The sequence below is a fragment of the Podarcis pityusensis genome, assembly GCF_964106645.2.
Source record: "Podarcis pityusensis genome assembly, chromosome: 12".
NCBI classification, from domain to species: Eukaryota; Metazoa; Chordata; class Lepidosauria; order Squamata; family Lacertidae; genus Podarcis; species Podarcis pityusensis.
In genome coordinates, this window is record NC_138037.1 from 5537588 (window position 1) to 5564794 (window position 27207).

At 43.0% G+C, this 27207-nt stretch overlaps 2 protein-coding genes across 11 annotated transcripts in view; one reads left to right on the forward strand and one right to left on the reverse strand.

Annotated features, from left to right (window-relative positions):
• Nucleotides 1-875: 875 nt before the first annotated feature.
• Nucleotides 876-10904, reverse strand: JMJD4 (jumonji domain containing 4). 3 transcript variants are annotated; one of them, XM_080974197.1, is made up of 7 exons: nucleotides 10786-10896; nucleotides 7891-8535; nucleotides 6976-7141; nucleotides 5503-5628; nucleotides 4457-4724; nucleotides 3913-4059; nucleotides 876-3282 (listed from the first exon to the last, which is right to left on the reverse strand). In XM_080974197.1, exons 2-7 carry the CDS (start codon nucleotides 8153-8155, stop codon nucleotides 2971-2973), a joined length of 1284 nt encoding a protein of 427 aa, XP_080830323.1. In that variant the 5' UTR covers nucleotides 8156-8535; nucleotides 10786-10896; the 3' UTR covers nucleotides 876-2970. The 3 variants fall into 3 exon arrangements, with proteins under 3 accessions (XP_080830323.1, XP_080830325.1, XP_080830324.1); XM_080974199.1 differs by lacking the exon at nucleotides 7891-8535 and having other exon boundaries at nucleotides 10786-10904; XM_080974198.1 differs by lacking the exon at nucleotides 10786-10896 and having other exon boundaries at nucleotides 6976-7187; nucleotides 7891-8062.
• Nucleotides 10905-11148: 244 nt separating this feature from the next.
• SNAP47 (synaptosome associated protein 47) overlaps nucleotides 11149-27207 on the forward strand; it is a gene marked incomplete at its 5' end in the record, with an annotated part of 29193 nt that continues 13134 nt past the window's right edge. The window contains 3 exons of one of the 8 annotated variants that reach the window (XM_080974182.1): nucleotides 11149-11265; nucleotides 21707-22253; nucleotides 25747-26231. In XM_080974182.1, the coding sequence (XP_080830308.1) occupies nucleotides 21757-22253; nucleotides 25747-26231 (982 nt within the window). Of the gene's footprint in view, nucleotides 11302-12639; nucleotides 12774-14481; nucleotides 14589-16458; nucleotides 16517-21706; nucleotides 22254-25746; nucleotides 26232-27207 lie in introns of those variants that run through there. The other 7 variants (XM_080974186.1, XM_080974183.1, XM_080974187.1 and 4 more) reach the window with 7 other exon arrangements.

Genomic DNA, 27207 nt, shown 5'->3' on the forward strand with positions numbered 1-27207 from the left:
TGAAACAAACCTGCCCAACTGATTTTACATTTCTCCAGTTGTTGGGAAGCAATTTTCAGCAGTGTATCAAAATACAGATTTAATGCATAGCTGGAGAGAAAATACATTTAAATGCATTATTTGGGGCCTTAATGTTTTGAAACAAATTTTACTGGATTAAGGTGGGAACAGAATTATGGGTAAAAACATGTGAAAGGGAGATGGAACTGGAAATTTGTCCATCCCCAATTTGGACTAGCTGTGGCTGTGATGTTTTAAAGTGCAGCTTCAAAAATTGAACCTGCCCCCCCCCCCCAGGCCCAGAGAATGTGTGATCTATATTGCATATCTGAGTACGTCATATAATTTCACAGGGTAACATCCATGTGTGTAGGAAGGAATTCCCTGAAGGTGCTCTGTAAAGTGTATAGAACTTTTTATTTCTCCCATCTGAGCCTCAGCAGCTGCTGCTACCAAGGAGAATCAGCAATTTGCCTGCCAAAGCATCAGATCACTTCTCATGGTTTCATATAGGTGCTCCACAATTGTGGCAAATGGAGCCTTTTGTAATATAGATACAGCAGTGCTTCACTCTCATGATCCCTGATCATTGGAGCAGGATAGCTGAGCACTGCAGTCAAACACCACTTGCAGAGTCACAGGAACACTAGCCATTCTCCAGAAAAACTTTGCATCTGTGGGCAAACTAGAGTGAATTAAAAATGTGTGTTCCCTTTGGAAGCCTAGGACGGCACAGCACAGAACACAGGATTTAAGAAACACCCCCCCTCAAGCGGACAGGGATTCAAGTAAACCTCATTTACAGCTATCCTCCTCTTTGTCCTGAAATATTTTCAGCATCAAACTGGCCATCTGCAAGAAAGACAGAAACCACGGACACTTAAATATTTTTAATGTGCAGTTTCAGAAAGGTCTCGGGGCAACTTGGCAGAACAGTCGAGGGTTGAGTAAACTTCAGCTCAGTGCTTAAACGTTCCCTACAAAGGGTTCAAGTGAAAGTCTAACAAACAGGCTAGATAGCAAATGGGAACAAACTCAGCCGGTCCCCATTCAGAAGAAAGCCCCTGCAATTTTAGTTCTGCCGCCGCTGCCAGCAGCAAGGGAAGTGCTTCTTGTACAAACCGTTTCCAGCCCTTACTCACATACAGTGCTATGACTAATTGTGCTCAGTAACAAGAAATGTTGGCGCTGGTATATTAAAACCACTGGTCCCAAAGGTGACACGCTCCATTCCAAAAGACAGTAGCCACCCAAGGTAAAAATGCAAGCTGGCCCCCATTTTAACCTCTTATCCACCCAAGGGGATCACTGCCAAGATGTGTACCTGCTTAGTTGTGTACCATGTGATACCTTTTCAGAGAGGGACGCATTTCCCACAAGGCAAATGAGAGGAGACACAAACATTTGGCTTGCTGAATGTTGCTGGTTGCTTTTAGAGCTTTTGCCTCGATTGGCAGACTGTGCTAAACTAGCTGCGCATTCCCAAGCAGCCCCAGGCTTCTTCCTCTGCTCTCCCCTAGTGGCTTTTCTTTTGGGGGGGTGGAGTTGGGGGAGAGAAGGCTCCAGTTCCAGCAACTGTGTTCCTTTAGGATATTCTGCATAGGCACAGAAACAATTCAGAAGACGTGTAGGAGGAGAAAGGGAACTGGAGAAACAAAGGAGGATCACCATTAAGACTGTAATCCGGTACAGTCAACTGGATTATGGGTAGGCTGCCATGCAACAAGCCCTGAAGGGTGATTTTTAAAAATATATCCATTTTTTTGGCCTCAACGTCTCTGGGGATGGTCGTGCTACAACTGTTCAGGCAGTGAAAAAGGCACCACCGTTTCGGAATCGAAAAAGAAGCAAGACCATTCAACTACAGCTCTGAGACCACCTTATCTGGGAAATAACCAAAAAGGTAGCTTGAGAGAAGAGAGTGCTTGCAGTACACAATTGCCCCAGCTTATCATACTGGAGGGGAGGGCACACAGAGTTCAGCTGCCATGCTTGGGCTGTTTAGGCCCACTGAGTTTGATGGCTCAGAGTCCCTGAAAGTGTGGTGCCAATCCTGAGGTGAGTATATTCCTGATTTCTCTCTCACACATATAAAGCAGAGAGTGATGGAAGCAGGGGCTATGAACAGGCGAGTATTGCACACCAATTAATGAGGTGGTACACACGCCTTTTATTCCCATACCTACCTCAAGGAGTTAAGCCATTTCAACATATGAGCTGAAATTTTTTACTTTTCTTTCCCTCCGACCCCCATATTTATTTTACTCAAAACACATGTCTCTGGGAAGTGCTCAGGGGCAGGGAGGTGAGATGGTGGGAGGGAAAGGGGACAGTTATTGACCATGTAAATAGGATCAAATTCTTCCACTAACACTGTGGGTAAACAAGAAGACTCACCTGTACAGTCTAGTGTGAAATGCTTCTCACATGTATTTTGGTGGGACAAAAGCTCCCGAAACCAACAGTGCAATCCTACACATGTTTACTCAAAAGTTAAGTTCCACTGTATTCAATAAGTCATACTCCCAGGTGAGAATGTAGAGCAGAGGATGAGGAGTCTGTGGCCCTCGAGATGCTGCTGGACTCCCAAGTCTCATCAGCTGCAGCTAGCAAGGTCAACAGGAATGACCAGTTGTAGTATAACATTATCTGGAGGGACGCAGGTGCTCCAATCTCTGCCATATAGGGTTGCAGCCCAAAGGGCTTAGAAATACTGGTAGAAGTAAGTGGTCATATTAGTCACTGAGGAAGTAGAACATCTCACAGAGGGATGCTCTCCTTTTCCAACTACTGCCAGTTTCCTAGATGCTTAAATTCCCTAACATTCTGCCTCTGGTTCTGTATTCGCTACTCGGTCACTAAAATCCACTGTGCTTACGACTTCTAAATAGGGCGATCGACATAACCTATCAGCATGCACCCAGCTTGCAAAAGAAGCATTTCTGCAAGTGGTCAAAATCAAAAGGGGAACTAGAGAAGGGCTGTATCTATCGCTGCTTTCAGGCGGTGCAGCAGCGCCTGAGGAGGAGGGGAAAGGGTCTCTGGGTTCAGTTTCTTGAATTCCTCATTGGCATTCAAAGAGGTCAAGACCTTTGCAGTCCTTTTCAAGTCAAAGACTGCATGCAGCATTCCCAGGCCGGAGATGGCAGCTCTGTACGAATGCTTGGAGGCATCTTCTTCAGAATGGTGGTTTTCAAGGACATAAATCCGGTTTTCTGCAATGATTTTGAGGAAGTTGTAGAATTCCTTGTAGTCGATTCCTGTGTAAGACTTCATCAACACCTGCAAAGGTGAGAGAACAAGTCAAAGGTCACAGTTGTTCCAACCGTTACATGGGAACTGGTGTTCAGTTGAAAATGTTGAATGAAAAGGAAATGCTTTAAAGTCATGTCAATTTTTGAAAAAGCACAAGGCACAAAGCTGGCCCAGGGAGCTAAGCATAGGAATGCTTAATTCTTGAGTTACTAGGGAGTCTGAATTCTTTCCCATTACAAAGCACGAGAATGGCCCTGAGAGTGAGGACACAGGTTGCGCTAGATCATACTTCTCAAAGCTGACAATAGAAGATAACACACTCTCTTTGGGCCCTTTCCAGACACCGTATAGAAAAGTTGCTCCTATTTGATGTGAACTAGCTTCACAAGAGCCTCCCATGTACCTACACATCCCCTTTCCATTTCTCCTGCTCAGTCCTCAGTAGTGATTGCTATAGCTAGCCAGCTGATGTGCAGGGGAATTTCTTTCCGAACAATTAAGACCGATGAGCTGGATCCAAATCTTGAAAACAATATTGAGCTGCTACTACAGTTCATCCCCGAATAGCCATTTAATTCCTGTGTTTCACCATTTCAGACACTCGATTGCTAATGGGCATCTATGACCATGTCAAACATTCTCAGACGGCTGCTCTACCTGGCATTGCAGGTGCCAGTCCTCCATGCTGTCTCTCCATTCTCTGATCTCCCGCTGGACAGCAGCTAGTTCGTCTTGGAGGAAGCTCCACATGATGGCTACATTGCATCCATTCACCCAGTTGTGGTTGATGGAGATTGTATCCTCCTGGAAAAAACAAGGACAGTCCCAATGGCTATTCCACATGTTTAAGGTTGAAGGGAGTCACAGTTTTTTGCCTGCTGGCCTATTCAGCTGGATTCCCATAGTGAACAAACTCAGCTTATCCAGTCGCCAGTAGAAGCCTGCTTCAAAGCCTCTGCTACTTAGCCCATCAGGTAGCACTGCTTGTCAGCTCCCTCCTCTATCTGTGTTGCCGTTCTAGAGCTCAGCAGGGCAGAGGATGCAGACACACTAGAATCAGATCTGCCTGTCACTGGCTGTGGCTCCATCTACTGTTCGGCTCCTGGCCTTAAGCCCTATCAGTCCCCAATGAGCAAAAGCATTGCCCAAATCCACTTAATGGTGCATTACCCCAAGGCTGTGGCTGTCTAAAACATCTTACCAAATTGTAAACCTGATGGTGCCATCCGCTCGGGATGAAGACGATCTCTCCAGCTTCCTGTATGATTTCAACAGGAGGGCTGCTTTGGGCATAGCGAGGGTAAAGGTTGCTCTTCTTCAGGTCAGGTGCAGTGATGTCAAATGGCAAGTGACCATGGCGATCACGAAGGAACTCCTCCTGCCCTGGAGGGAAAACAAGCCATTTCTTTTTCCCGCAAATGTTGGCCGACCAGCTGTAGGAGCGGAAGACATCTGCGTGAAATGGAGTCCTACAGGGAGGAGGGGAAAACCAGGAGGTTAGGAGAAGGCAGCTGAATAGCTGCAGGAATAGTATTTATGTAGTAGAAGCCGATATGTAAGGGAGTAGGCCCTCCTCTCCTACCATCTCAGGAGCCCCAAAACATTAGTATCACAGTCATTCAGAAAATTACTTTTGCACCCTGAAGACATGAGGTATACACACTCAAACCTAGACCTATTTTCCAGCAGAGACATTAATCAGGCTTCCACAGAAAGCTATTTGTGCATCAACGTCTATTTCTCCACTCTCCAAGTACTCTGATACACCCAGTGATTTACAAGGGCCTCTCATCTGAAAGTATGCAAGTGCATACCCTGCACCTGAGACCGTAATGTGTGCATACCTAACAACTTTCTGCTAACCTCTTACTGCAAACTGAAACTGGCTTGTGTTGTGGGAAGTCTAGAATTTCACCAATATCTTGACAGCTAAAAAGATGCAAAGTCTCAAAACAAAGAAGCATCTTCATATGCAGGGACTATACAATGCATAATATCCAAAGGGCTGATCACTGTCTGGCCCTGCAATCTGGGACGGGTAGAGATCCCATTGTGAAAAAGGTGCACAATGTTTAAAGCTCTGAGCAGGTGTGCTGTCTTCCTCTTCCTTGAAAAGACATCTCACAGGCTGCTCTCGTGAATAGTTACTAGGAAGTCCCACTGAATCAAGCTGCATGTCCTACCTCATACTTCTAATACGACTAACTTTTCCAAAGAGAACCTATGAAAGTATCTAAACGGCTGTACCATGAGCCTTTAGGTCCCATGTAGACAAAGCGATAGTCGTCCACTGATATGGCATCCCAGTATTCATTCAGCCAGTCAGATGAGAAATAGATGGGCGTGGTGTAAACATCTTGCTCCGGGAAAGCCCTTAAAATATTGAAAATGGTATCTCAGAAAGAAAAATCCACTCAAGATGCATTCAAAAGTTGCGTAACAGCATGATAAAGCTTAGATCATGGCCTGGCAATTGGTACTTTATTTCACTTCTGCACCAGCCACCTTTCCCAAGTCTTGGGGATATAACAAATATTACACACTTAGAAGTCTACTCAATGCTTTGAGAGTGCAATGACTACTCCCTCCAATAATTTTTACTGGTTTTCATGTAAATACAAAACGTATTTGATCTCAAAAGGAAGAAGCCACCCAAACATCTGAATCAGTCCATGGGCTCTAAGCCTAAGCCTGAAACAATGGATATGGAAGGGGTATCACTGTAATCCAACTGTCTTTCCAACCTTCCCTTTCCACCAGTGGGAAAGGGTGTTGGGTTGGGACACATAAGACTTATGCAGGGAGGTAGTGTTTAGGCTCTGCATATGCAAAGGTTCAAGCCAAGAAGTACAGTACCTCTGAACATGCAAACATTCTCAATTTCTGAACTTGCAAGTTATCTTTTGAATGCCCTATAACCACAAAAAATAGCCAATATACACCAAGTAAAGGATCACGGTAGATTCATCAGAAGGAAAGCAAAGTGCCAAGAATACAAAAAGGCATTTAAGAAGTTGCCTTGGCATCCCATTTGTGTGGCACACTATGGCCCTGCCTGTATTAGGTGTTTCCTCACATCAGTGTTGCTTACAAGCACCTATTAAGTTCTTTTAAATTGAGACTTGGTGTAGGCGGTATATAACTAATTAAGCTGAACATTGCTTAAAGACTGATCAATTTTCCTGCTTCAACTTGCTGTGCAACCAAAACGTGGGAAGAGTATAAATTCAATTGACTGTATTAGTGCAACGGCTAAGCGTGGGTGATGCCTACAGGGCATTTGTGTTCTCCTCAGCAGGTTCCCCTGCCTTCTCTTCTGTTTGATTCCAGTGCAACTATGCAAACATACAATGATAATTAATGTAAGGAACAGGGTCAGAGAAGGAAACTTCTCTCATGCAGACCAACTTTGGCATAATCAAAATGTGTGCAAACACAGGAAGAAAGAAAGAAAAAATGTGCATTCACATTGGAAAGAGCAGACAGTGCCAGGTACATGCACCGTAAGAAAGGTAAGCCAAACAGCGCTATATATCACTGGGGTGTCCTACCATGCAGTCACAGCCGTAGATTCTTAGGATGCAGTTTTGAAACAGGCGGCTACTATCTAAGGATGCTCCCAAAAGCTGAATCATCTGGTAAGGGAACATCAGAGGTACAATTCAGCAGCATGCCAGGGATTCGTAAGAGCATGCCGAGGAGTTCAAAGGTTTTGCTTACCTGTGCAGGTGCCAGTCCTTGAGGTAAAGGCACCCCCGGGGCGACCGGTAGCTTTTTTTAATGTGTTCTCTCCAATAACTTATGTATTCCTTGAGTTTAAGATGTTCCTTTGGGTTAGAATTGTATTCCTTGACATCACAGTTGGCAACGGGTACTACAGCTTCCCCTGCAATATAAACCCTTTGAGCCCATATGGGAAAATAACTGATGCCCTGTTGGGGTTACCAATAAAAAAGAAAGTGTAAGGGCCTTGATCCTACCAGTTTGAACATTCCACCTATGTGGCATGGTTAGGTGCTATGCAGAGCGACAATGGAAACAAAAGGAAATTCCTCCAATTGCTGCAATACCTGAATCATAGATACATTAACCAGCAGAATGCCCACAACGAATGTTGTCCCACCTTACAGGATTATGGTAAGGATTCCAACAGAATTATATCTTTACAGTGCTTTGAGCATACAAAAGCGCTATTTAATGGTAAGGGTTGCATTCAATGGGACCCAGGAATTTCTCTGGAGAGTGAGGGAACAGAATGGGACAAGGCATAGCAGGCTGCAATTGGGGTGCCTCATCTAAAAACACTGCTTTCGCTAGTGGAAAGTCACATTTGTATACAACCCTATTTTTGATACAGTTCTAATTATGAGAGGTGATGCTGCAATTAAATGTGTCAATTAAGCCACCTCTTACAATATACTTTTCTTTCTACTCCATACTCAGGCATGAATACAAACATACCACATTAACAGTGAAGAAAGCATAAGGGCAGAATCAAACATTACTAGAAGCAAATGAAAAGGGACTTGGACATGGTCACCAGCAATCACAGGTTTTTGGCCAGTCAGAAGGCAGACTGAAAATTCTAAGAGGAGCAAAATCACAGCTAGCAATTTTAGTTTAAAGATGGCTTACCAAAAGTCCGCAGAAGATACTCAAAGTTAGGCTTCCCATCAGGAGTCACCCACTTCCTCCTGCTGCCCCAGCCCTCAGTGAATTTGGCAGAGAAAACACAGGGGTCATTGGGGATCAAGTAATCCTTGAAAAAGTCTGCATAAGTGAATATTTCTGGCTTCTCGATGTAGTCAACATGTTCGTGGGATTGGCAGCTTGCGCCCCGAGTTGGGCCGCTGTAATCGCGAAAAAACTTGGTGGAGTAAGCAAAAGTGTCCCTGTCCATTCAGGCGATAGAAAGTGTCTGACACCTAACTTGTCAGGTGACAGACGGAATTAAATTATAAAATAAATAGCTGGGCTAGAAGACCAGTAAATTGAAAAAAAAAGGAAGCGTCACTGAAGACTCAGGAAAGATGGAGGGTATAGAATAAGCAAGTCCAGTTCCAAATCTTGCTGGAAAATCTTCCCATTTGGCTTGTATCATATATGGCTCCTTATGTTCTTGGTTCTTTAGGAGAAGGATGCCTGAAAGGCTGTAATGAGCAGCAGTAACTAGCAGAGCAGTTTCACTTCAACCTTGGAACATCTGCACAGGCACAACTTCCACACTCCTCTTTGGCATTTTATGGAGAGCAGCAATCAAGGGCAACTTCCTCCTGAATTCTATAAGCAAACAATAATATATTCATAATTTTTTTTTATAAAAAAGCCTTGCAAATTCCTGATTCTTTGAAGTGGCTCCCTCCTTCACATAACACCCCATGAAAGTCATTAATATTTTATTCTTATTAATATAAATGAGATTAGGCCAAATAGCGCAAAGTCAGACATCCATACAACTCATTGCAGCAGAAAAGTCAAAAGAATTTATGGTTCTGCACTAATTAAAACACAAGTAGAGAACACAGTGCTGCTCATGAGAGAAACATATAGGGATATATGGCACCTGTTTGCTTCGCCCCATGGGGCAAGTAGCAGGCTTTTATTGGGGGGGGGGGGAGAGAACAGAACTTCCCTCTCTGAGTACTATGGTCCTGATCTGCTCCCAACTCCAGCTGCTTTTACCCATCACAGGAACCACAACAGATCATGGCTGCAAATCTATGTCTGGTTTGTCCCTGAGTCTAGCCAAGAAACTCACTCGTCCCTTGGCAATTGCCTATATCTCACACTTTGCTAACTGTGGCCTCAAACTATCAATCACAGGAGACGACGCTTTATAAACTCCCATGCAGCGTACACTTGTTTTGAAATGAAGAGCAAATAAGCGAGAGATAAATGAGATTGCAAATTGGCTGCTCTATCCCCACTGTCCAAATCCTCTAACTCTTCTAACAACCTTACATTTTCATTTTCTTCCAATTCCAGCAACTGCAGCGCAGCAGTTAAGCTGATGAGTTAGGAGCTGGAAGTCTTGGATTTAAATCTCAGCAAAGCCACAACCCCATGTGGCCTTCAGCAATCTCTCTGGCAGGCCGACAGTAATAGTGGCCTACAGTTACTGCTAAAATAATCAGTGAAATGCACCAGAAACCTGACCCTATGCACAATTCTCAGAGGTTTGCTTCTTACGAAACATACACAGAACTGGGCCATTACTCAAAAAGCACTATCCTATATTATGTATAACACTGTACCAAAATGCACAATTATTTGGGATTAACCCCCACTGAGCTCAGCATGACTCTAAGTAAACCTGATTTGGCTGAAAAGCATGGCAACTATTTTACAACACACACACAAACATCCCTCCCAATCTACCCTTGCACTTTCCTTGTTTATAACCTCTCTCCAAAGGCAAAACCTCATGAAGTTTAGACACAATATCTCAACAGGTCTGTAAAATAGGATGGTGATGGAGAACCGTTTTTTCAGCCAGAGGGCCACTGTTTGCCCTGGGCAACTTTCCAGGGGCCACACACCAGCCGTGGGTGGGGCCAGATGGACAAGTGGGTGGAGCACTGAATGTAAACATTACCTTTGCACAGCAGGCTAGTTTCTACACACAATTCTCTATCCTCCATCTGGAAGCATCATCAGGGTGCGAGTGTATTTTGCAGCAAGGTAAAAACACGCAAAAGCACGTGTTGTGCCCATGGAGAGTCCCAAGGGCCTGGAGGCATGGATTGGCCCCTGGCTCCACTTGACACAACAGGTTTCTTAGCACAACATGCCAGTTCAGAAATGCAAGGGAGGCAAATGACCTAAGACACCAGGGGCCTGTTTCACCTAACCAACCAGACAACCTGCCTCCCCTGCCAGGGCTATGTAACACCATCTGCCTTATAATGTTTCCTATATGCTGATGCAGGCTTATTATGCCTTTTTTGTGCTTATTTAGAGGGCAGAGAGATTATTTCGCAAACCACCTTGAAATGATCAGTATTGCGAAAGGCAGGATATAAATAACTGCCGCAGATCAACGTAAGTGGCCACCTTTTTGGAGGGTGGGGGGTAAAGTTTAGCCCCCACAAAACTCAACCCAGAATCTCCCACCCCCCTTCCCGCCCTGAAATCCCAACCCCTGCCTTCAAAGATCCCCTCAAAGATCCCCAGATCCCCTCAAAGGGTTCCCCCTCAGGACCTCCGCCTCCCTTCCCCACCCCCTCCCCTAATTCCAGCCATGCCACCCCCACAATTTCTCAAGGCCTGTCATAGGTAGGACACAGCCTCCCCCCTGGTTGTTCCCCCCCCCTTTATTCACCCACCTCATAAAATAAACCCCACCGTGGGGTGAGGGGCTCTGCTGCCCCCATTAGCACAGCTCCCCCCCCCCCCCGTTTTGAAACCTGAGCCCCTCCCCCCAATACCTTCTCTACCCCCCAAAACACAGAGGACACGTTTTCTCCACCCCCTCCTCTATTATTCACCCACCCCGCCCTCCCTCTCCTCCCCCTTGTCCCCATTACTGACCCCCCTCCAGAGCCGGCTCGAGGTTCCTGCTGCCGCCGCTTCTTCCCTCAGAGGGAGCGCCCAGAGCGAAGCGCATGCGCCGTAACTGCTCCGGCGCGCGCGCGCGCGCCCCCTTATTCACTGACCGCACAGCGCACGTAAAAAAAAAAAAAAAAGAAACCCGGAAAGTGGGCGGAGCTAGCCCAGAATAAGAGGAGGAAGAAGAAGCGACGGCGGCTGCGGCGGTTTCCGCGCGTGCGCCCTCGAGCCGGCGCGAGGAAGCGTCCGTCGGTTTTTTTTGTTGTCGTTCGTTTCAAATACTTCGGCGCGTGCCCTCCGCTTCCGCGCAGGCGCGCCCAACGAACTTTCGGGGGGGAAGCCGGCGCAGCCCCGCCCCCTTTGTAAAGCCCCGCCTACTCCTCCGTCTTCCTCCTTCGCCTCAGGTTCTTCTCCTCAGCCGCCGGGGGCTTTGGAAGCCAGAAGGTGGGCTGAGGGTAGAAGGTAAACGCCTCCGCGAGGCCTCGCCCGGGTTCTGAGGTGATTTCGGGGCGCCACCCCCCCCCACCCCGGCCTTCCCCGCACCTGCCGCTGAGGTTGCCTCCATCCCTCCTTCCCTCTCGCAGGCCTTCTCGGGGACCGGGGGGCGGAGGAGGTGTGGGGAAGGGAAAACGCCCCCCTGTTGCCTGAAGTGGGTGAGCCCCCGCCGACCCCTGGCTGTGGGGAGGGCCTAGCAGCAGCAGCAGCATTGGGGAAGCCCGCAGCAAGGCCCTCTGGAAGTCCCCCCCCTCACACGGGCCAGGGAAGCTTGGCCCCTTCGTATTTTTATTTATTTATTCAACACTGGCAAAGTCGTGTGTGGGAAGCTTCATCATATTCTGTATATTACAGAATTGTTGAGTTTATGATGTGAACCGCCCTGAGATCTATTGAGTGAAAGGCGGTACGCAAACTTATTAATATACTGTAATAGTGCTGGATTTACGTGTAAGCTAAACAAGCTGTAGCTTAGGGCCCCCCTCCCATAAATTTCACTATTAATATACTTCTTAACTGTATTTCAGTTCAACAATTACTTTGATAAAATACATACAGTGGTGCCCCGCAAGACAAATGCCTCGCAAGACGGAAAACCCGCTAGACGAAAGGGTTTTCCGTTTTCAATGCGCTACGCAGGACGAATTTCCCTATGGGCTTGCTTCGCAAGACGAAAATGTCTTGCGAGTCTTGAGATTTTTTTTCCGCTCCCCCCCCCCCTTTTTCTAAGCCGCTAAGCCTTTAATAGCCTTTTAGCAGCTAAGCCGCTAAGCCTTTAATAGCCGCTAATAGCGCTAAGCCGCTAATAGGGTTGCTTCGCAAGACAAAAAAACCGCTAGACGAAGATACTCGCGGAACGGATTAATTTCGTCTTGCGAGGCACCACTGTATATTGTTTCGTGCAAATGGCTATAGATACCCATTAGATGCATAAATTACCATATAGCATATACAGTTATACCTCATGTTACGTTTACTTCTTTCAGGTTACATCCCACGGCAACCCGGAAGTACCGGAAAGGGTTACTTCCGGTTTTTGCTGCATGCGCAGAGGCGGCAAATTGCAACCCGCGCATGCGCGCACACGCCACTGCAGGTTGCACTCTTTTCATATTGCGAACGGGCCTCTGGAATGGAGGCCGTTCGCAACCAGAGGTACCACTGTATTCAACACAAAAAACAGTGACAATTTGTTGTTGACAAAGGACAGCGGAACATATAAAGGGCTCCATTACCTTCAGGAGCTTAGGGCCTCATCAAACCTAAATCCGGCCCTGATAATATTAATAATAATAATAATAATAGATCCATAGAATAACAAGATGCGTCCTTCCACCCCTAAGAGACCATGTACACTACCCAGTGATCCTTGGAACATAAAAGTGGTATATAAATGTAAGAAATCTATATATGGAAGAGCAGGTGCAGAATTAATCGTTGAGAAGTAAGGTCAGCAATGGCACCATCCAAAGTGGGTAAGAGACAGCGTAGCGCTAAGGATGTAAATAAGTTTAATGATAATGACACACAGAATGGAGAACCGGACCAGAATTAACAAAGTGATTTTCATTGAATCATAGAGTTGGAAGGGACCCCAAGGGCCATTCCTGCAATGCAGAAATCTCAACACACGGCCCCCAATCCAATTTGAAACCACACCATGCCCTGCTTAGTTTTGCGAATACGTGGGAGTTACATTCCGGGGATCATGTCTAAAGCCAAAATTGCATATAGTAAAAACACAGTGGGCTCAATGGTGAGTGGATTTGCCTAAGTCATTTTTCCTGTAACCCTGCAACCTTTTTAATTTTTGAATGGGTACAAGTTAAATGAGTGGAAGTTGTGGGCTTGCCATAATTTTTTTTCTTAAATTAATAAAATTAAAACATACACTTGTTAGGGTTATAGAGGTGCCACTCATTGCCAATGCTAGTTAATGTATGCTTCGTGTTTTGTTTTATATTAGGGAAAGCAATTCCATGTGGAAAATGTGCTATCCATTCACACACACGTTTATGTGTCTTTGGGGACCGGTGATCTCGAGTACAATTGATAGCCATCTTTTCTCTTCAGTGCCAATTTAACACATACTTATTTGCCCAGGCATTTCCACTATACAACAGCATATTTAGTAATAATTGTTTTAATATGGTGTTTTAGTGATGTGTTTTATCCACTGTGGCTTAGCGGTATTTTCATGTGATCTTTTTATGCTGTCACTCACCCTAGGATTGGTAATAATGAAGGTTGGTTAGAAATGTGCCCCTGCCCCTTGCCAATTCCCTGCTATTTCCCCTCACATTAACTCCCTTGAGCTTCCCCTTTCTACCCCATGCAACCACTCAGCTTACTTTTCTTGACCTTTTGGGTTTTCCCTCATGCAAATCCAGGTTTGTGATTCGGCACCACAAGTCATCCAATGGGGGCTGTATGATGACAGTCTTACATTTTTATGTATATAAGAAGAAATGAATGTGTGGATTGTGATGATTAAATGTTTACTTCCCAGGAGGGGAATTTTTATTTCCCTGTTTTCTTCCCCATTTCTTGAGGGTGAAGCATTACTGCTTTATAGCAGCTTTCACCAACTGGATAACCTCCAGATGTTTTCACTGCAACTCCCATAAGCCCCAGCCAGAACAGCTGATGGAAGTTATAGTCTAAAACATCTGGAGGGCACCAGGTTGGTGAAGGCTGCTTAACAGTAAATAATGGAGTATGGATAACACTGTACCTGGTAAACATTGTCTAGTGTTTTGAATCTGATAATAACATTATTATTTCTTAGGAAAAAAGTGAATCACATTTATTATTGTGTGTTTGTAATAATAATAATAATAATAATAATTTATTATTTATACCCCGCCCATCTGGCTGGGTTTCCCCAGCCACTCTGGGCGGCTTCCAAAAGAATATTAAAATACTATGATACATCAAACATTAAAAGCTTCCCTAAACAGGGCTGCTTAGAACAAACTTCTAAGGTAGCTCAGCACTGCTAATGTGCTGAAGCAGAAATAAAATTGAACCCTGAGGAACCCTGCATTGAAGGGTATCATTGTATTTTAATATTCTTCTGGAAGCCGCCCAGAGTGGCTGGGGAAACCCAGCCAGATGGGCGGGGTATAAATAATAAATAATAAATTATTATTATTATTATTATTATTATTATTATTATTGGCACTCCCCAAGTATCACCCTCTGGAAACAACCATCCATGTAGGACTGGAACCACTGCAAAGCGGTGCTACTGACCCCTACTTGGACAGTCACTCCAGAAGAATACCATGGTCAATGATATAAAAAACCCACTAAGGGTCAATGAGAATTAACATGGACACATTTCCCCTGTCTCTCCTCCAACATAGGTCATCATTCAGGGCAAGTAATGCAGTTTCTATGCCAAAACGGCCTAACCCCTGATTGAAATGAATCTAGAATATCTGTTTCCTCCAAGAGTGCCTGGATCTGTTCTGTGACCTGACAAATAAATAAATAATACCCCAAGGATATGTGAGCTCTAAAGTGGCAGGGGCTTTTCAGTAATTGTTCCAGTGTTAGATCTATTGGAAAGATATGGCAGCCTGACTACTATGGAACTGAATGACTTTAACTATCCATTCAGGCTGACATGACGAACAGTTCTCTGTCATCTCAAATTTATTGCAACATGATTTTTGTAGACACACAAAATGATGACACACAATATGATGCAGGTGTAGAATCACATGTTGCAACAAACTTCTAAACCTTCAGTTGGGTCCCGGCCTCTTGTTTTTCCATAGCAGGGCTGCTCCTCTGGCATTCTTTCATTCTAAATTGAAAGGCACTGATTCATAGAAAACCAGGAGTTGGGTGGGTAAGAATTAAGACCAAGCTATACGCAGGTGGTGCTGTGGGTTAAACCACAGAGCCTAGGACTTGCCGATCAGAAGGTCGGCGGTTCGAATCCCCGCGACGGGGTGAGCTCCCGTTGCTTGGTCCCTTCTCCTGCCAACCTAGCAGTTCGAAAGCACGTCAAAGTACAAGTAGATAAATAGGTCCTGCTCCAGTGGGAAGGTAAACGACGTTTCCGTGCGCTGCTCTGGTTCGCCAGAAGCGGCTTAGTCATGCTGGCCACATGACCCGGAAACTGTACGCCGGCTCCCTCGACCAATAAAGTGAGATGAGCGCCGCAACCCCAGAGTCGGTCACGACTGGACCTAATGGTCAGGGGTCCCTTTACGTTTATACATTATACAGGCAATCCACGATTTGCGCAGGGGTTGCATTCTGGGTCATCATCCGTGGTAGCAGAGCACATATAACCACACCCCCTTTCACTGCCACTTCCTGGTTTGTGGCGATGCTTATGTGCTTTGAACATGCGCAAAATGGTCCTTGCCTATATGCCGATGCATATAATAGTAGACTTAGAGCCTACGTAGCTATCACTGCTTCCCAGTTCCCATTGGAAGCAGCATTCCTGGAACTAAATGGGTTGTTGGGTTGCTGTTACGTTTCTTTGTGTATAATATATAAGGCAGGCTTTAGTTTGGTAAAACAAACTTGTAACTCATTAATGCTGAGACACTGATGATAAGAGAATCTATGGCTACTTCCTTTGTGAGTACCTCTTGCAGTTAGTTGGGTGAAAACATGAAAAATAGAGCTTCACGTCCGGCATTCTTTAAAAACCCTGTTTCGCTCAGAGTTTCCATGGAACCTCCAGACAATCTCTGTTAGCAGTGTCTCAGTTTGAATGCAATATGTACAATTTTTGTTTCTTTTGGTGTAACTTTCCTGTTTAAGCCATCTGCTTAGGGTAGTCCCAGTGTCCTCCTCTGAGACATACAGTAATGGTATTTAGGGTTTCTCATCTGGCATGGCTCACCTGATACCTTTAAGATCATTTTGCACGAGTGATCAGCTGTAGTGTGGTCTGCATGTGATACCTGGGATAGTAATAGTATACTAGGTTCTGCAATATGAAAACATGACTAGTCAAATGGTAACTGGCTCACAGATGAACAGTGACTCATGAGAGCCAAGAGTATATAATATCCAGTATTCTCCAGAGACTCTTAATTTCCTTGTGTTATTGGAAGGCTAGCAAGTATCTGCTTCTAAGAGATTGGACAATTTTTGTTTGACTCTGAAATTAAAAGAAAACTCAGTGACATGAAAATTTCAGAGATGACAGCCTTAAAGTGGTTGTCTGAATCAACATCCAGAGAAGGTAACATTGGGAACAACATGATTACATATGTATGGAAACATATCTTGCAAAGTAATTTGTGTGTGTGCTTGTAAACCATACCAGCATGAAACACTGTTTATAGAAGGCAAAATGGCTATGATTGTTGGGCTCGAGACACATGTATATTGTTTTTTGAGCACTTGATTTCTCTAATGACAACTGTAAACCAAATATGAATTGACTATTGAAAAAAACTACATTTGCTGGAACTTCTGTTGGCAATTATGTGTGATGGACCATTCATTCATTTTTGTGTTCATTCTGGGAAAGAATAATACATACGTGAACTAGTCTCCTGTGTATGTTTAGATATCTCCAGGACTGACATTATTTGAACAGGTTCTCTGTGTAAGAATTATATAGTCTTGTTTATTGGAGACTAGATTACTCTTCCAGAATTTTGTGCTATGTTTTATGTAATAATTACAGGCAGTCATTATACCTTTTAATTTACTTAAGTATTATTTTCTGCTTGGGGTTGTCAGGATTGTTTTGTGACTAGGGCATCAGGGTTTTGTTAATGGATTATGTTAAGGTGCTTCCAGTTAAAATAGTTCATTAAACCCCCTGAAAACCTTGCTTCTAGAATTGGCATGATGGTCAAATAATAGGCGATCAGATATCATTGAACATGCCATGAAGCTGATGATGCTTGAAGAAATAGATTGCTGTCTATTCAGCAAAATACTGTAGTGACTTTTGCATTGTTTTGAATAGTTTATGTTCTATTTACTTCTTTTTAAATTAAAGCATCTTAAAATAGGCTTTCCTCTGCTCTCCCATACCTCCTCCAAGGAATGTCTCTTCTGAAATGTTGCCTGTTCTGAGATGTGCATACATCATCAAAATGCTTTTCCTTCTTCTGAACAACTTTGATTCATTTGCAAAGACCAACAACCCTGTAGGTCACAAAGTACTTAAAGGCTACAAAGGGTGGACCTGCCTCTAATGGAGGTTAACAATGGTAATAGCCTTTCTTATCAAATGATAGCAACAACACTTAAGATATTTTTATATTACATATAATATAAAAATGCCCTTGACCATACTGCCCCACCCGTTAGTCCCAGCCGAAAATATTAATTGATATACAAAATAGAAAAAGAGACTATTTTACACTCAGTTGTGTGCAAGTCCACAGTTTGTTTTGTTTTGTGATACACCAAGGGGATATAGTTTAACATTGTAAGCCATAGTTGGATCAGTGGCATCGAACTGCAATAAAAGAATACAACAGGAAGATTTTCTTTTTCATATTGGCAACTCAGATAATAGCTTGCACTGTGTAAACTTGTGTAGATTAAATTAATGGGCACCATATGAAACATAAATGTCATTTTAGATCTTCATTGAGTACAGCATGTAAATTGCAGTGACATGTAACCTTTCATAGTGATCAATCAAAAGCTTATAATAGACTATTACTCATGACATAATTATTCAGTGTCTCGCAACAAGCAAGGCCTTGAAATTGTTTATTAGGCTAGGCAGTGGCTAACAAATTGCAAATATAATAACATAATTGCCTGAAGAGCCCCAGTTATTAGCCTTGACTTACTGTGAATCTTCATGTGGGAGAAAGAATACAGTGGACTTTCCATAATGGACAGAAACTTTTTACCCCTATGTCTCATAATACTAGAACTTGGAATCATCTACTGAAATTGGCAGGCAATTCAGGACAGATGAAAGAAAATACTTTTTCATGTAACACGGCACATAATCAATTTATAGAACTTGCTTCCATAAGAGGAGATGGCCACTGGCTTAGATTTAGATGGCGATTCAACAAATTCACAAAGAAGAGTTTGGTCAGTGCCTGTTAGCCACGCTGGCTAAAGGGACCCTTCACATGTGGAGGCATGTTACTGTTGAACACAAAATATGGGGCGGGGGGAGAGGGTTGTTGCCTTCATGGCATGTTTTGTAGGTTTTAGCCTCCCAAAGGCATTTGGCTGGCCAGTGTTGGCAACAGAATGCTAAGCTACACAGGCTTGATCTGACCTATTTCATTTCAATTAAAATATTTTTCAACTACCCTTGTATGTTACTTAAGTTATAAAGCAACTGCTGCCAGCTTTTCTAGACCTAAGGCCCACCATTTAGCATTCATTTGCGACATGAGATTCGCTTTTAATTTATCTCCAGTCTTATTACTCCATTCTACTCAAGGTCAGGATAGTTCTACATCTGATGAAGCAGACTAGTCTGCGAAAGCCTATCCCATAATTAAACTATTAGTCTTTATGGTGCCACAACACTTGTATTTATGCAACACACTAACTCAGCTAACCCTCTAAAACTTGTGTACATCGTACTAGCCTACATTCTGCTTAATAATGAGTATTGGCAGCAGAACAAGGCAAGTAAAAGCAAGAGAAGCGAACACACAATAAAATATTGTTTTGATTTATTAGATTTGTATATGGCTTCATACTAAAAGTCACAAAGTGATTTACAGTACAGTGCATATAATACAATAAAACATTAAACAATTCACAATATCAGTATTACTCAAAACACACCCTAAAGCCAGGATTATAACACTATTATTAAAGCTGCCCGTATGCCTAGGAGGATAAAAACATTCTTATCTAGTGCTGAAATGGTAGTAGTCAGTGCCAGACATGCTTTACTGGAGAAGAAATATTGTGGAAAATATATTTTGTTTTTCTTAAAAGAGTGTGCCACATGGCATCCTTCTGTTGCTTTGATCCTATAGGATCTCATTCTGTTCTCTGCCAATTTTTGTCTTTCTGGTTTTTTTTTTACCAGTTCTCTCTTGATTTTCTCAGGAGATGGCATCCTGCAACTAATGTTAGGTTTTGATCTCTTTGTGGGTTATAACCCACCAATGCAAGGCCATATAATGGTCTGCAATCCTCCTGTATCTTTGGCAGAAAGAAGGGTGTGGCACCACCCATTCCCTTCTCTAGGTCTTGCTTATATTGTCTAATGCCTATTGATGTGGCTGTTTAGATTAAATCATCTATTTACAGACAACCCCCCATTTACGTAGGTGTTGTTAATATTTTTATTATTTATTGAATTTATGTACCGCCCTATACCCACAAGTTATGTTCCAAGGCACCGTGTGTTTAAGTGAAATCACATATATTTGAAACCCCATTGAAAAAGCCTGCAAGCACCCAATTCTGTCCCTTTTTGTGATATTTTTGGGTCACTTCTGGGTTCAGCGCAAAGCGCTTGTGTGCAGTTGCACGCATATTGAATGCTCGTTAATGGGGAGTTGCCTGTATTTGAAAAGACTTTACATCAGGTCCTCTTCACGCACTGCAGATGTGGTAGAATTATTATGTTTTTAGAGAAAATTTTGGTGTGTGTGTTCATATTAGGCTTCATTACAGTTTGTGGTCAGAATTATTTGTGCATCCACGTGGGGTTGTTTGTGACTAAAAGCACCAGAAAGGAATCACTAAATTATTTATTTATTTTATTTTTAATGTTAATAGACACCATACGTGTAGTGATGAGCGAGGCCTCTTTGGTTCAGTTGAGAACTGGGCTCAGCAAACTGAGTTACTATCCTCATAATAAGTTTACTTGATTGATTAATTCGTGGGCTAATTTGAGCCCCATTGTATTCCAAATGGCATCAGTTGATGTGCAAAGGAGTCTGACTCTCTTTCCCCACTGCTTCACTCTATGAGCCATTAGCTCAGTTGGTAGAGCATGAGACTCTTAATCTCAGGGCCATGGGCTCGAGCCCCATGTTGGGCAAAAGATTCCTGCTTTGCAGGGAGTTGGACTAGTTGACCCCGGTGGACCCTTCCAACTCTACAATTCCATGATTATGTGAAATCCCTCTCTGCATCTCCAGAATTCAGAACCTCAAACTCCCCTATGAGCACCCCAAATTCCAAATGTTGCAGTTGCTGATGCTTCAGCAGGATGGAGGTTTCAGATTATATTTTATTCCCTCTAAGCACCTCTTTCCTTTCTTCCCTGGCCCCTGGAGTCACTGATACAACAGCATCCTTGTTATCTGTGATATAGCCCTAGCAGGGGTTTTTCAGGTGCAAGAGAGGGGGAATAAAAGACCTAGGGTTAGTGACTGGGAGCACAGAGTTATTTTCTGGTTTAGATTTCATTCTGTGACTCAGATAGCAGAGGGGATTATTTCAGTTCTGACTACTGGTGTGCTTTATCAGCATATCAAATTTATATTATGAATCGGGACTGTCCAAATTTTGGCAACCAAGTACAGCAGTGAACACACTTTGCTTTGCTTTTCACATGCTAAGTAGATAATAATAAATAATAATAAATTTTATTTATATCCCGCCCTCCCCAGCCGAAGCCGGGCTCAGGGCGGCTAACAAATGCAGAATAAATAAATGCAGATAAATGCAGAACTGACACCCTTTATCAGATATGGTCACTGAGTAATAGAATGGATGTCTGTGCATATAATCAACTCAGGTGTGACATAATTACTACAGTTATTACCACATAGCTTGGGAAGAAAACCAGTAGCCTTTGTCTATATGGATGCCGCCCTAATTGCTTCCTACTACTCAGCATGGAAAAGGTAAATGTCACTTGGTAGCTGTGCCAAGATATTTATAGGTTCTATTATAATCACAACTCTTGTCTCTCAAAAATACTGTCTTTCTCTTTTTTATCAATAGAGCATTTTACAAAAGGTCTCAGGCTTACTCTCTGGCATCAGTTGTTAAAAAGTTCTCTGGTAGTAGTTCTGGGAAACTAATGTCCACTGGGGCTTTGAAGAGCTACTGCCAATCACAATTGGGCTATGTAGACCAATAGTTTTACTTCGAATAAGGCAGCTTCTCATATAAATAACACCATGCTTACATACCAAAATATCAACCTATTACAATTCATAATTGAGAAATGCTAGTTTCTGAGTTCATCTGAGAGACTTCATATTGCAATTGATAAGGATCCTTGTTCAGATTTAGTATTAATGGGTTCAGATTTGGGATCAGTGGGTTGAAATTTCAATCCAGTCTTGGATTGTATGTTTCAGTCCAAACCCACCCCAAAATTAGGGAAGCGGGGAATAATTTCACAGCAATTTTTTTTACAGAAAAAAAAATTATTGGGCTAAATGTCATTTTGTTGTGTCAAAATGTCATTTTGTTGTGAATCGTGAATTGCATCATTTGTTTGCTCCTTGTTTAGAAATTGATTGTTCCATTTGCCTTGAGGAAGAAGACACAAGCAAAAAGGTGATGAATGAGGTCATTCGTATCCACACGTGGCCCTGCTCCTATTACATCAACTCTGAGAAACGATGGATTTCTGGCAAACTCTGCCTGACACCCATTTCGGTCAGATTTACAGCTGACAAATCTGGAGAGGTCCTGGCTGACTTCCATCTCTCTGGCATCAGTGAGATCAAGAAGGAATCTTCCAACTTCATCTTCAGTTCCCTCACTGTTTTGGAAAAGAGCACCAAGCACTGGTTCAGTTCCCTTCAGCCCAACCGAAATGTTGTTTTCAATATCCTTGAGCACTTTTGGAGGGAACAGCTGCTCTCCTCGGAGGGGGCTGCAGCCGGGGCCATTTGCCCCCAAACATCCAAGGGGCAAGAGTTGACCGGCTTACTGGCAGGATCTCAGAAACGGCTAGAAGACACTGCAAAGGTGCTTGAGCACCAGGGGGAACAGTTTGATAACATCATGAAAGGGCTGGACAAGATTGAATCAGAGATGGATGTAGCAGACAGGTATGGTAACACACAACTGACATCGGAATGATTCTTTTACTTGCACACTCAGGTCCTTTGCCTTCCTTTTGTGAGGAAACAAACCAGAAAGTCTTCAATTAGCCATAGTTCTCTGTTTGTCCAAAACAGGAAACAGTGGTTAACAGCTTCAGAAGAAGTCAGAATAGTAAACCATGGATTGAATGTGACTGAATATCCTGGCTTGTTCCAAAGCTGATAACCACAATTTCTTTATTTTAACAAAGTAGGAAACAATGGTTTATTAGAGACTTCCTTATTAAATCATGGCTCATGTGAATGGGTTTTGTGCACAGGCAAAGTTTAATTCGTATCTCTGCTTGTTAGGTTAAGATATGGTAGTCTGTACTATCCCTTTGTGTGATCCAGCAGGCCCACAGTTAAACTTTTTAAAAAATAAAAAAAGACAAATTCCTGGTTTGGTTGGTTGCAAAGTTTTGGAAAACATAGCTGAATATGTACATAACCAGACAAGAGAGAGCCAACTTATCAGCTTGGACCGTGATGAAAGAACTATTTTAGGCTCACTTTTTTAGATCTTATACAAACACTTCGAATTTGTTTGCTTTTGTTTCTCATTGTGTGCCCCCCCCCCCCCATTAGTTGATGGCTGTATCATATTACAAACTATTTTTAAAATACCTCTTGGTTTCAAAAGCAATTTGCCACATGGTGTAGGTTAGGTATTATTGGAGAAACAAGCCCACAGCACCATTGTGCCTGTGGAACTAGGCATTCTGTTTTTAATTTAAAGGAATAAAATCTTAACAGTGGAGAAAGAAGTTACTTGCCCAAGTCCATTTCAGGAGTTGGTGGCTGGGTTGGCAGATGAACCAAAGGACTGGCCAGATTCAAAATGCTTTCACTGGATGATGTTAGCTCCCAGAAGAAGGATAGGTATTCGTCACAGGCCAGAGTCTCACCTGGATGATGTCGTGCAAAGGGGCCAATCGGAAAATAGTTTGTGTGTTACCTCAGTGAAGTGGAAGCTGAGTAACCTTTCAGGAGTAATTCCACAATCATACCACAAGGGGCCATTCTGAGTCTGTTGCCAGACTGGGAGGACGCAAGGAAAGGTTTTCCGAGTCCGAGAAACTAATACTTGCAGACATATCTATAACAAAAGCAGAATTCTGGTGATGCATTTCTTTGGTAGTAGTTTGAGAACTATTTTGTTAGACACAGTAGATCTACCCACTGAATTGACTTCCTACCTTTCTAGATTTTTTTAAAAAAGTTCTCCCCCTGGTGAGATATTTAATTGGCTTTTGAAATCGGAAACAACTGGCATTTTCCGTCAAGTGGAAGCTGAATATGTTTTACAGTGATTGCACCTTTATTTCCTTGTGTTCTTGAGCAATCTCCAAACTCCAAATTAATTAATTTAATTTCGATTTGAGGTTAACTGTGGTTCTACAGGTTTAATTTGGATTATTCAAGATTAAAGAAATACTCGGTTTCAACCTTCTTGGCTAGCTTCCTTCTTCAGAATTGCTGCCTGACTCACCAGTTTCCAAACAGGAACATTTGCTAGAATATGATGTAACTTGGGCTTTTGACAAACAATTCTTAGCTGTGGTTCACCATGTGTAAAATGAGAATAACAAGAACATTCAAGGGTTGTTGTGAATAGACCCTCCCATCCCCAGTTGGCTGAGTACCTGTGATGTCATGGAGCATTCATAAACATTCCAACTTCTCACAGTAAAGGTATTCCCAAGAGGCATTTGTCATAAAAGTTAGCTTGGGAGAAAACTTGTCCCGAGGCCTAAGGACAACAGTTGCTGTTTGGCAGGGAGAGAGGTAGGGAAACAGAGCTGAAAAACTGGATAGGAAGAAGGCCCAGAACAAGGAGAGTTGAGGGAAAGACGAAAGGAAGGGTGAGAGATTAGATGTGGGAAAAGGGAAACCATACAGAACTCAGATACGAATGTTAAAGCAACTCAGAAAATTAGGTGTTGTTACTGCTTGGTGTTGCTCGCCTCTCCAAGTCACGAGGAGGATATCTTCACTTGCTCACAGAGCTGTTCGACTTTACCAGTCATCCTTGAAAGCTTCAAAACCTCCCAAGAAATATTATAATACAATGGTACCTTGCTTCTCAAACTTAATCCATTTTGGGAGTCTGTTGGACCCCTAAACTGTTCAAAAACCAAGGCACGGCTTCCAATTAGCTGCAGGAGCTTCCTGCACTCAATTGGAAGCCGCAGAAGCTGTGTCAGACATTCGGCTTCTGAAAAACCTTCTCAAACCATAACACTTCTGGGTTTGCGGCGTTCAGGAGCTGATTTGTTCGGGAGCCAAGCCTTTCGAATACCAAGGTACCACTGTAAGAAATATATAAAAACTTAATCTGGCTAATGACTAGACACTAAAAGCTAACTAAAAACAAACTGCAGTCTTCAGAGCTCAAAGGAGATGCAGCCTTCTCATGGCCATATTGCATTCCCCCACCCCCACTATACAGAACAGGCAGGCAAAAATGTTTGGTGCTCTTTGATTTAGGCAGGGCATTAGAGGGGGAAGAACTGAATTTCACATACTGATCTTTGATTTCAGGCCTGCAATATACATAATGATTAACAACCTCATAGGGGAAATGGCGTACTAGACTGGTCTTGAATATTCCAGTAATGTCGGAACAAATGCTTACCAAAATAAATGGTAAGGATAGATTCCAAAACCAAGGCAGTATTTTGTATGACTAGGTTTACAGTGCCAAACCAAGAGAGATTCTCTTGAGTTGTGCAACTAGGAATGCATAGTTACAGATGCAGCCTCTTAATGTTTGCAGCCCTAAGCACAACCTGTTTCCAGATTGATTTTCAATTCCAGAGCTTTTTCCAAGCAACTGTTTGCAGTCTCAGTCAGTGGTAGATGTAGACTTAGTAGCCTGCAAGCCCAGGTGTATACACAAGTATTGCTCTCTCTTCACTACGTGCTTGAATTTGCTGTGCCTGCTCTTTGTGATGGAAGTATGTTTTAAGGACAGGTGCTTGGAAGAATAAGGTTTTGTTTTAAGAACCAATGCTGGACTTCATAGAGATTTGGCTCCTAGTTCATCAGTGAAGCTTGTTGGATTGGGGGGCGGGGCGGCCTTGAGCAAGTTGCTCTCTCAGCTTACTTTATCTTACAGATCCTCCACCAAAAGATGTGATGATGGATGGCAGCTTAAATGTCTTTAAAAATGGAATGGAAATGCTAATGGAAGGAGGGGTTCTCAGCAACTATTAGCTCTATGATAGAAGTGCTGTGGACAATAAAAGCGGGTGGCCATCACCTTCATGCCCTGCATGTGGGGTATTCTAGGAGAATCTTGCAGGTTGTTGTTGGACCTAGAGTAGCTGGACCTTAGTCAGATCCAGCTAGGCGGTTTCTGTTTCTTTTGCTGAAACTGCACTTTTTCAAGGAAAAGTGTGTGAGATGCCAATATAGCTTTCTGTTTCTGATCATGCTGTATGTTTCTTCCTGTTAGGCTATTGTCAGAACTGGAATCTCCTGCTTGGTGGCCATTTGGTAGCAAACTGTTGAAGGGGCCATTAAACGTAAAGCCAAAGGAAATCCCTGCCGTTTCTGATTCTGGAAACAAGGATGGAGTAATATTGCGAATCCCAGTTATTATCACTGAAAGGACAGATTCCAACGTCAAGCCAGGCAAACTCGCCCTCCTGGCTTCTGGCCTGGAGATCAGCGATTCCAACTCTCAGCTCCTTCACTGGTTTGACAAGAAGGATGTAGACGATGTCAAAGTTCATACACCATATGAAATAAGCGTCCGCCAGAGGTTCATTGGGAAACCAGACATCAGCTATCGGCTGCTGTCAGCAAAGATGCCGGAAGCCATCCCCATCTTAGAGATGCAGTTCAGCAAGAAAATACAGTTCATGGAAGATGCTTTGGCATTTGCTGGGGCAAGGAAGACTCATCAGGAAGATGTTGGCGCTTCCATTTGGCAAGCAGGTAAAGGGCAGAAAGAAGATGATCACTAATCCTGCATATTAATCAACAGAACTAACCATCTGTTATATAAATTTAGTGCATTTATTGAGAACACGTATTAGCAATAATAATACATGGCATTTTAAGAGGATTTTAAGAGTATTCAGAGCACCTCAAATCCATCATCTCAGTAATTCTTACAACAATGCATTAAGGCAGGTTTGCATTAATATCAGCAATTGCTGATGAGTTTGTGGCTGCAGTAGAATTTGGACTAGGAATTTGCTGATTGTTAGTTCTCAAATATTTTGTCCTCCTTAGCCCATGCAAATAATATTCTTCTGGTAGTTCTGCAGTACAGTTTTAGATGCAAGAGAGGACCACTGGGACATTACTGAAATAATCTTGGAGGAATCTCACTGAATGAATGTCCTCCTTTCATAGTTTGCTTAAACTGGAGATTGCTAAGCCTTACAGATATCCTTACATATAGACCCATTTTAACTGCTACCTCCAAACATGGGTGATGTAAGCCCATTCCACAGCACACACAAGACCGGTTGGAATCTACATCTCCAGCCTTCTATTACCATAATGCAACACATCTTTCTGTGAAATTCCTGTGTGTTCTTTTTGTCATTTCCATCATTTCCTGTCTTAATTTTTCTATGGAAATTCCAAATTTTGGAACTGTTGAGTAGGCTGTTTTGAACAATTAAGCACAGCATTTGGGTTATATTACAGAAGACCCTGTGCATCTTAGTCTTTGGTTGTGTGTTTCTTCCTTAAGCAGTTGGGATGAATCTGGTTTTGCAAACACTTTGTTTTAAGAGAATTTTCCAGCACTCAAAAACATACAATGCAATCACAAGCCAATCTGTTAAGAAGCTGTGCTCTGTTTTGCCCCATGCTAAAATTAGATTTCAGCAGGGATTAAAACGTTCTCTTGTTGACCAGTCGCTGAGGTCCAGTGCTTGGAAAAGCTTATTAATTTTAA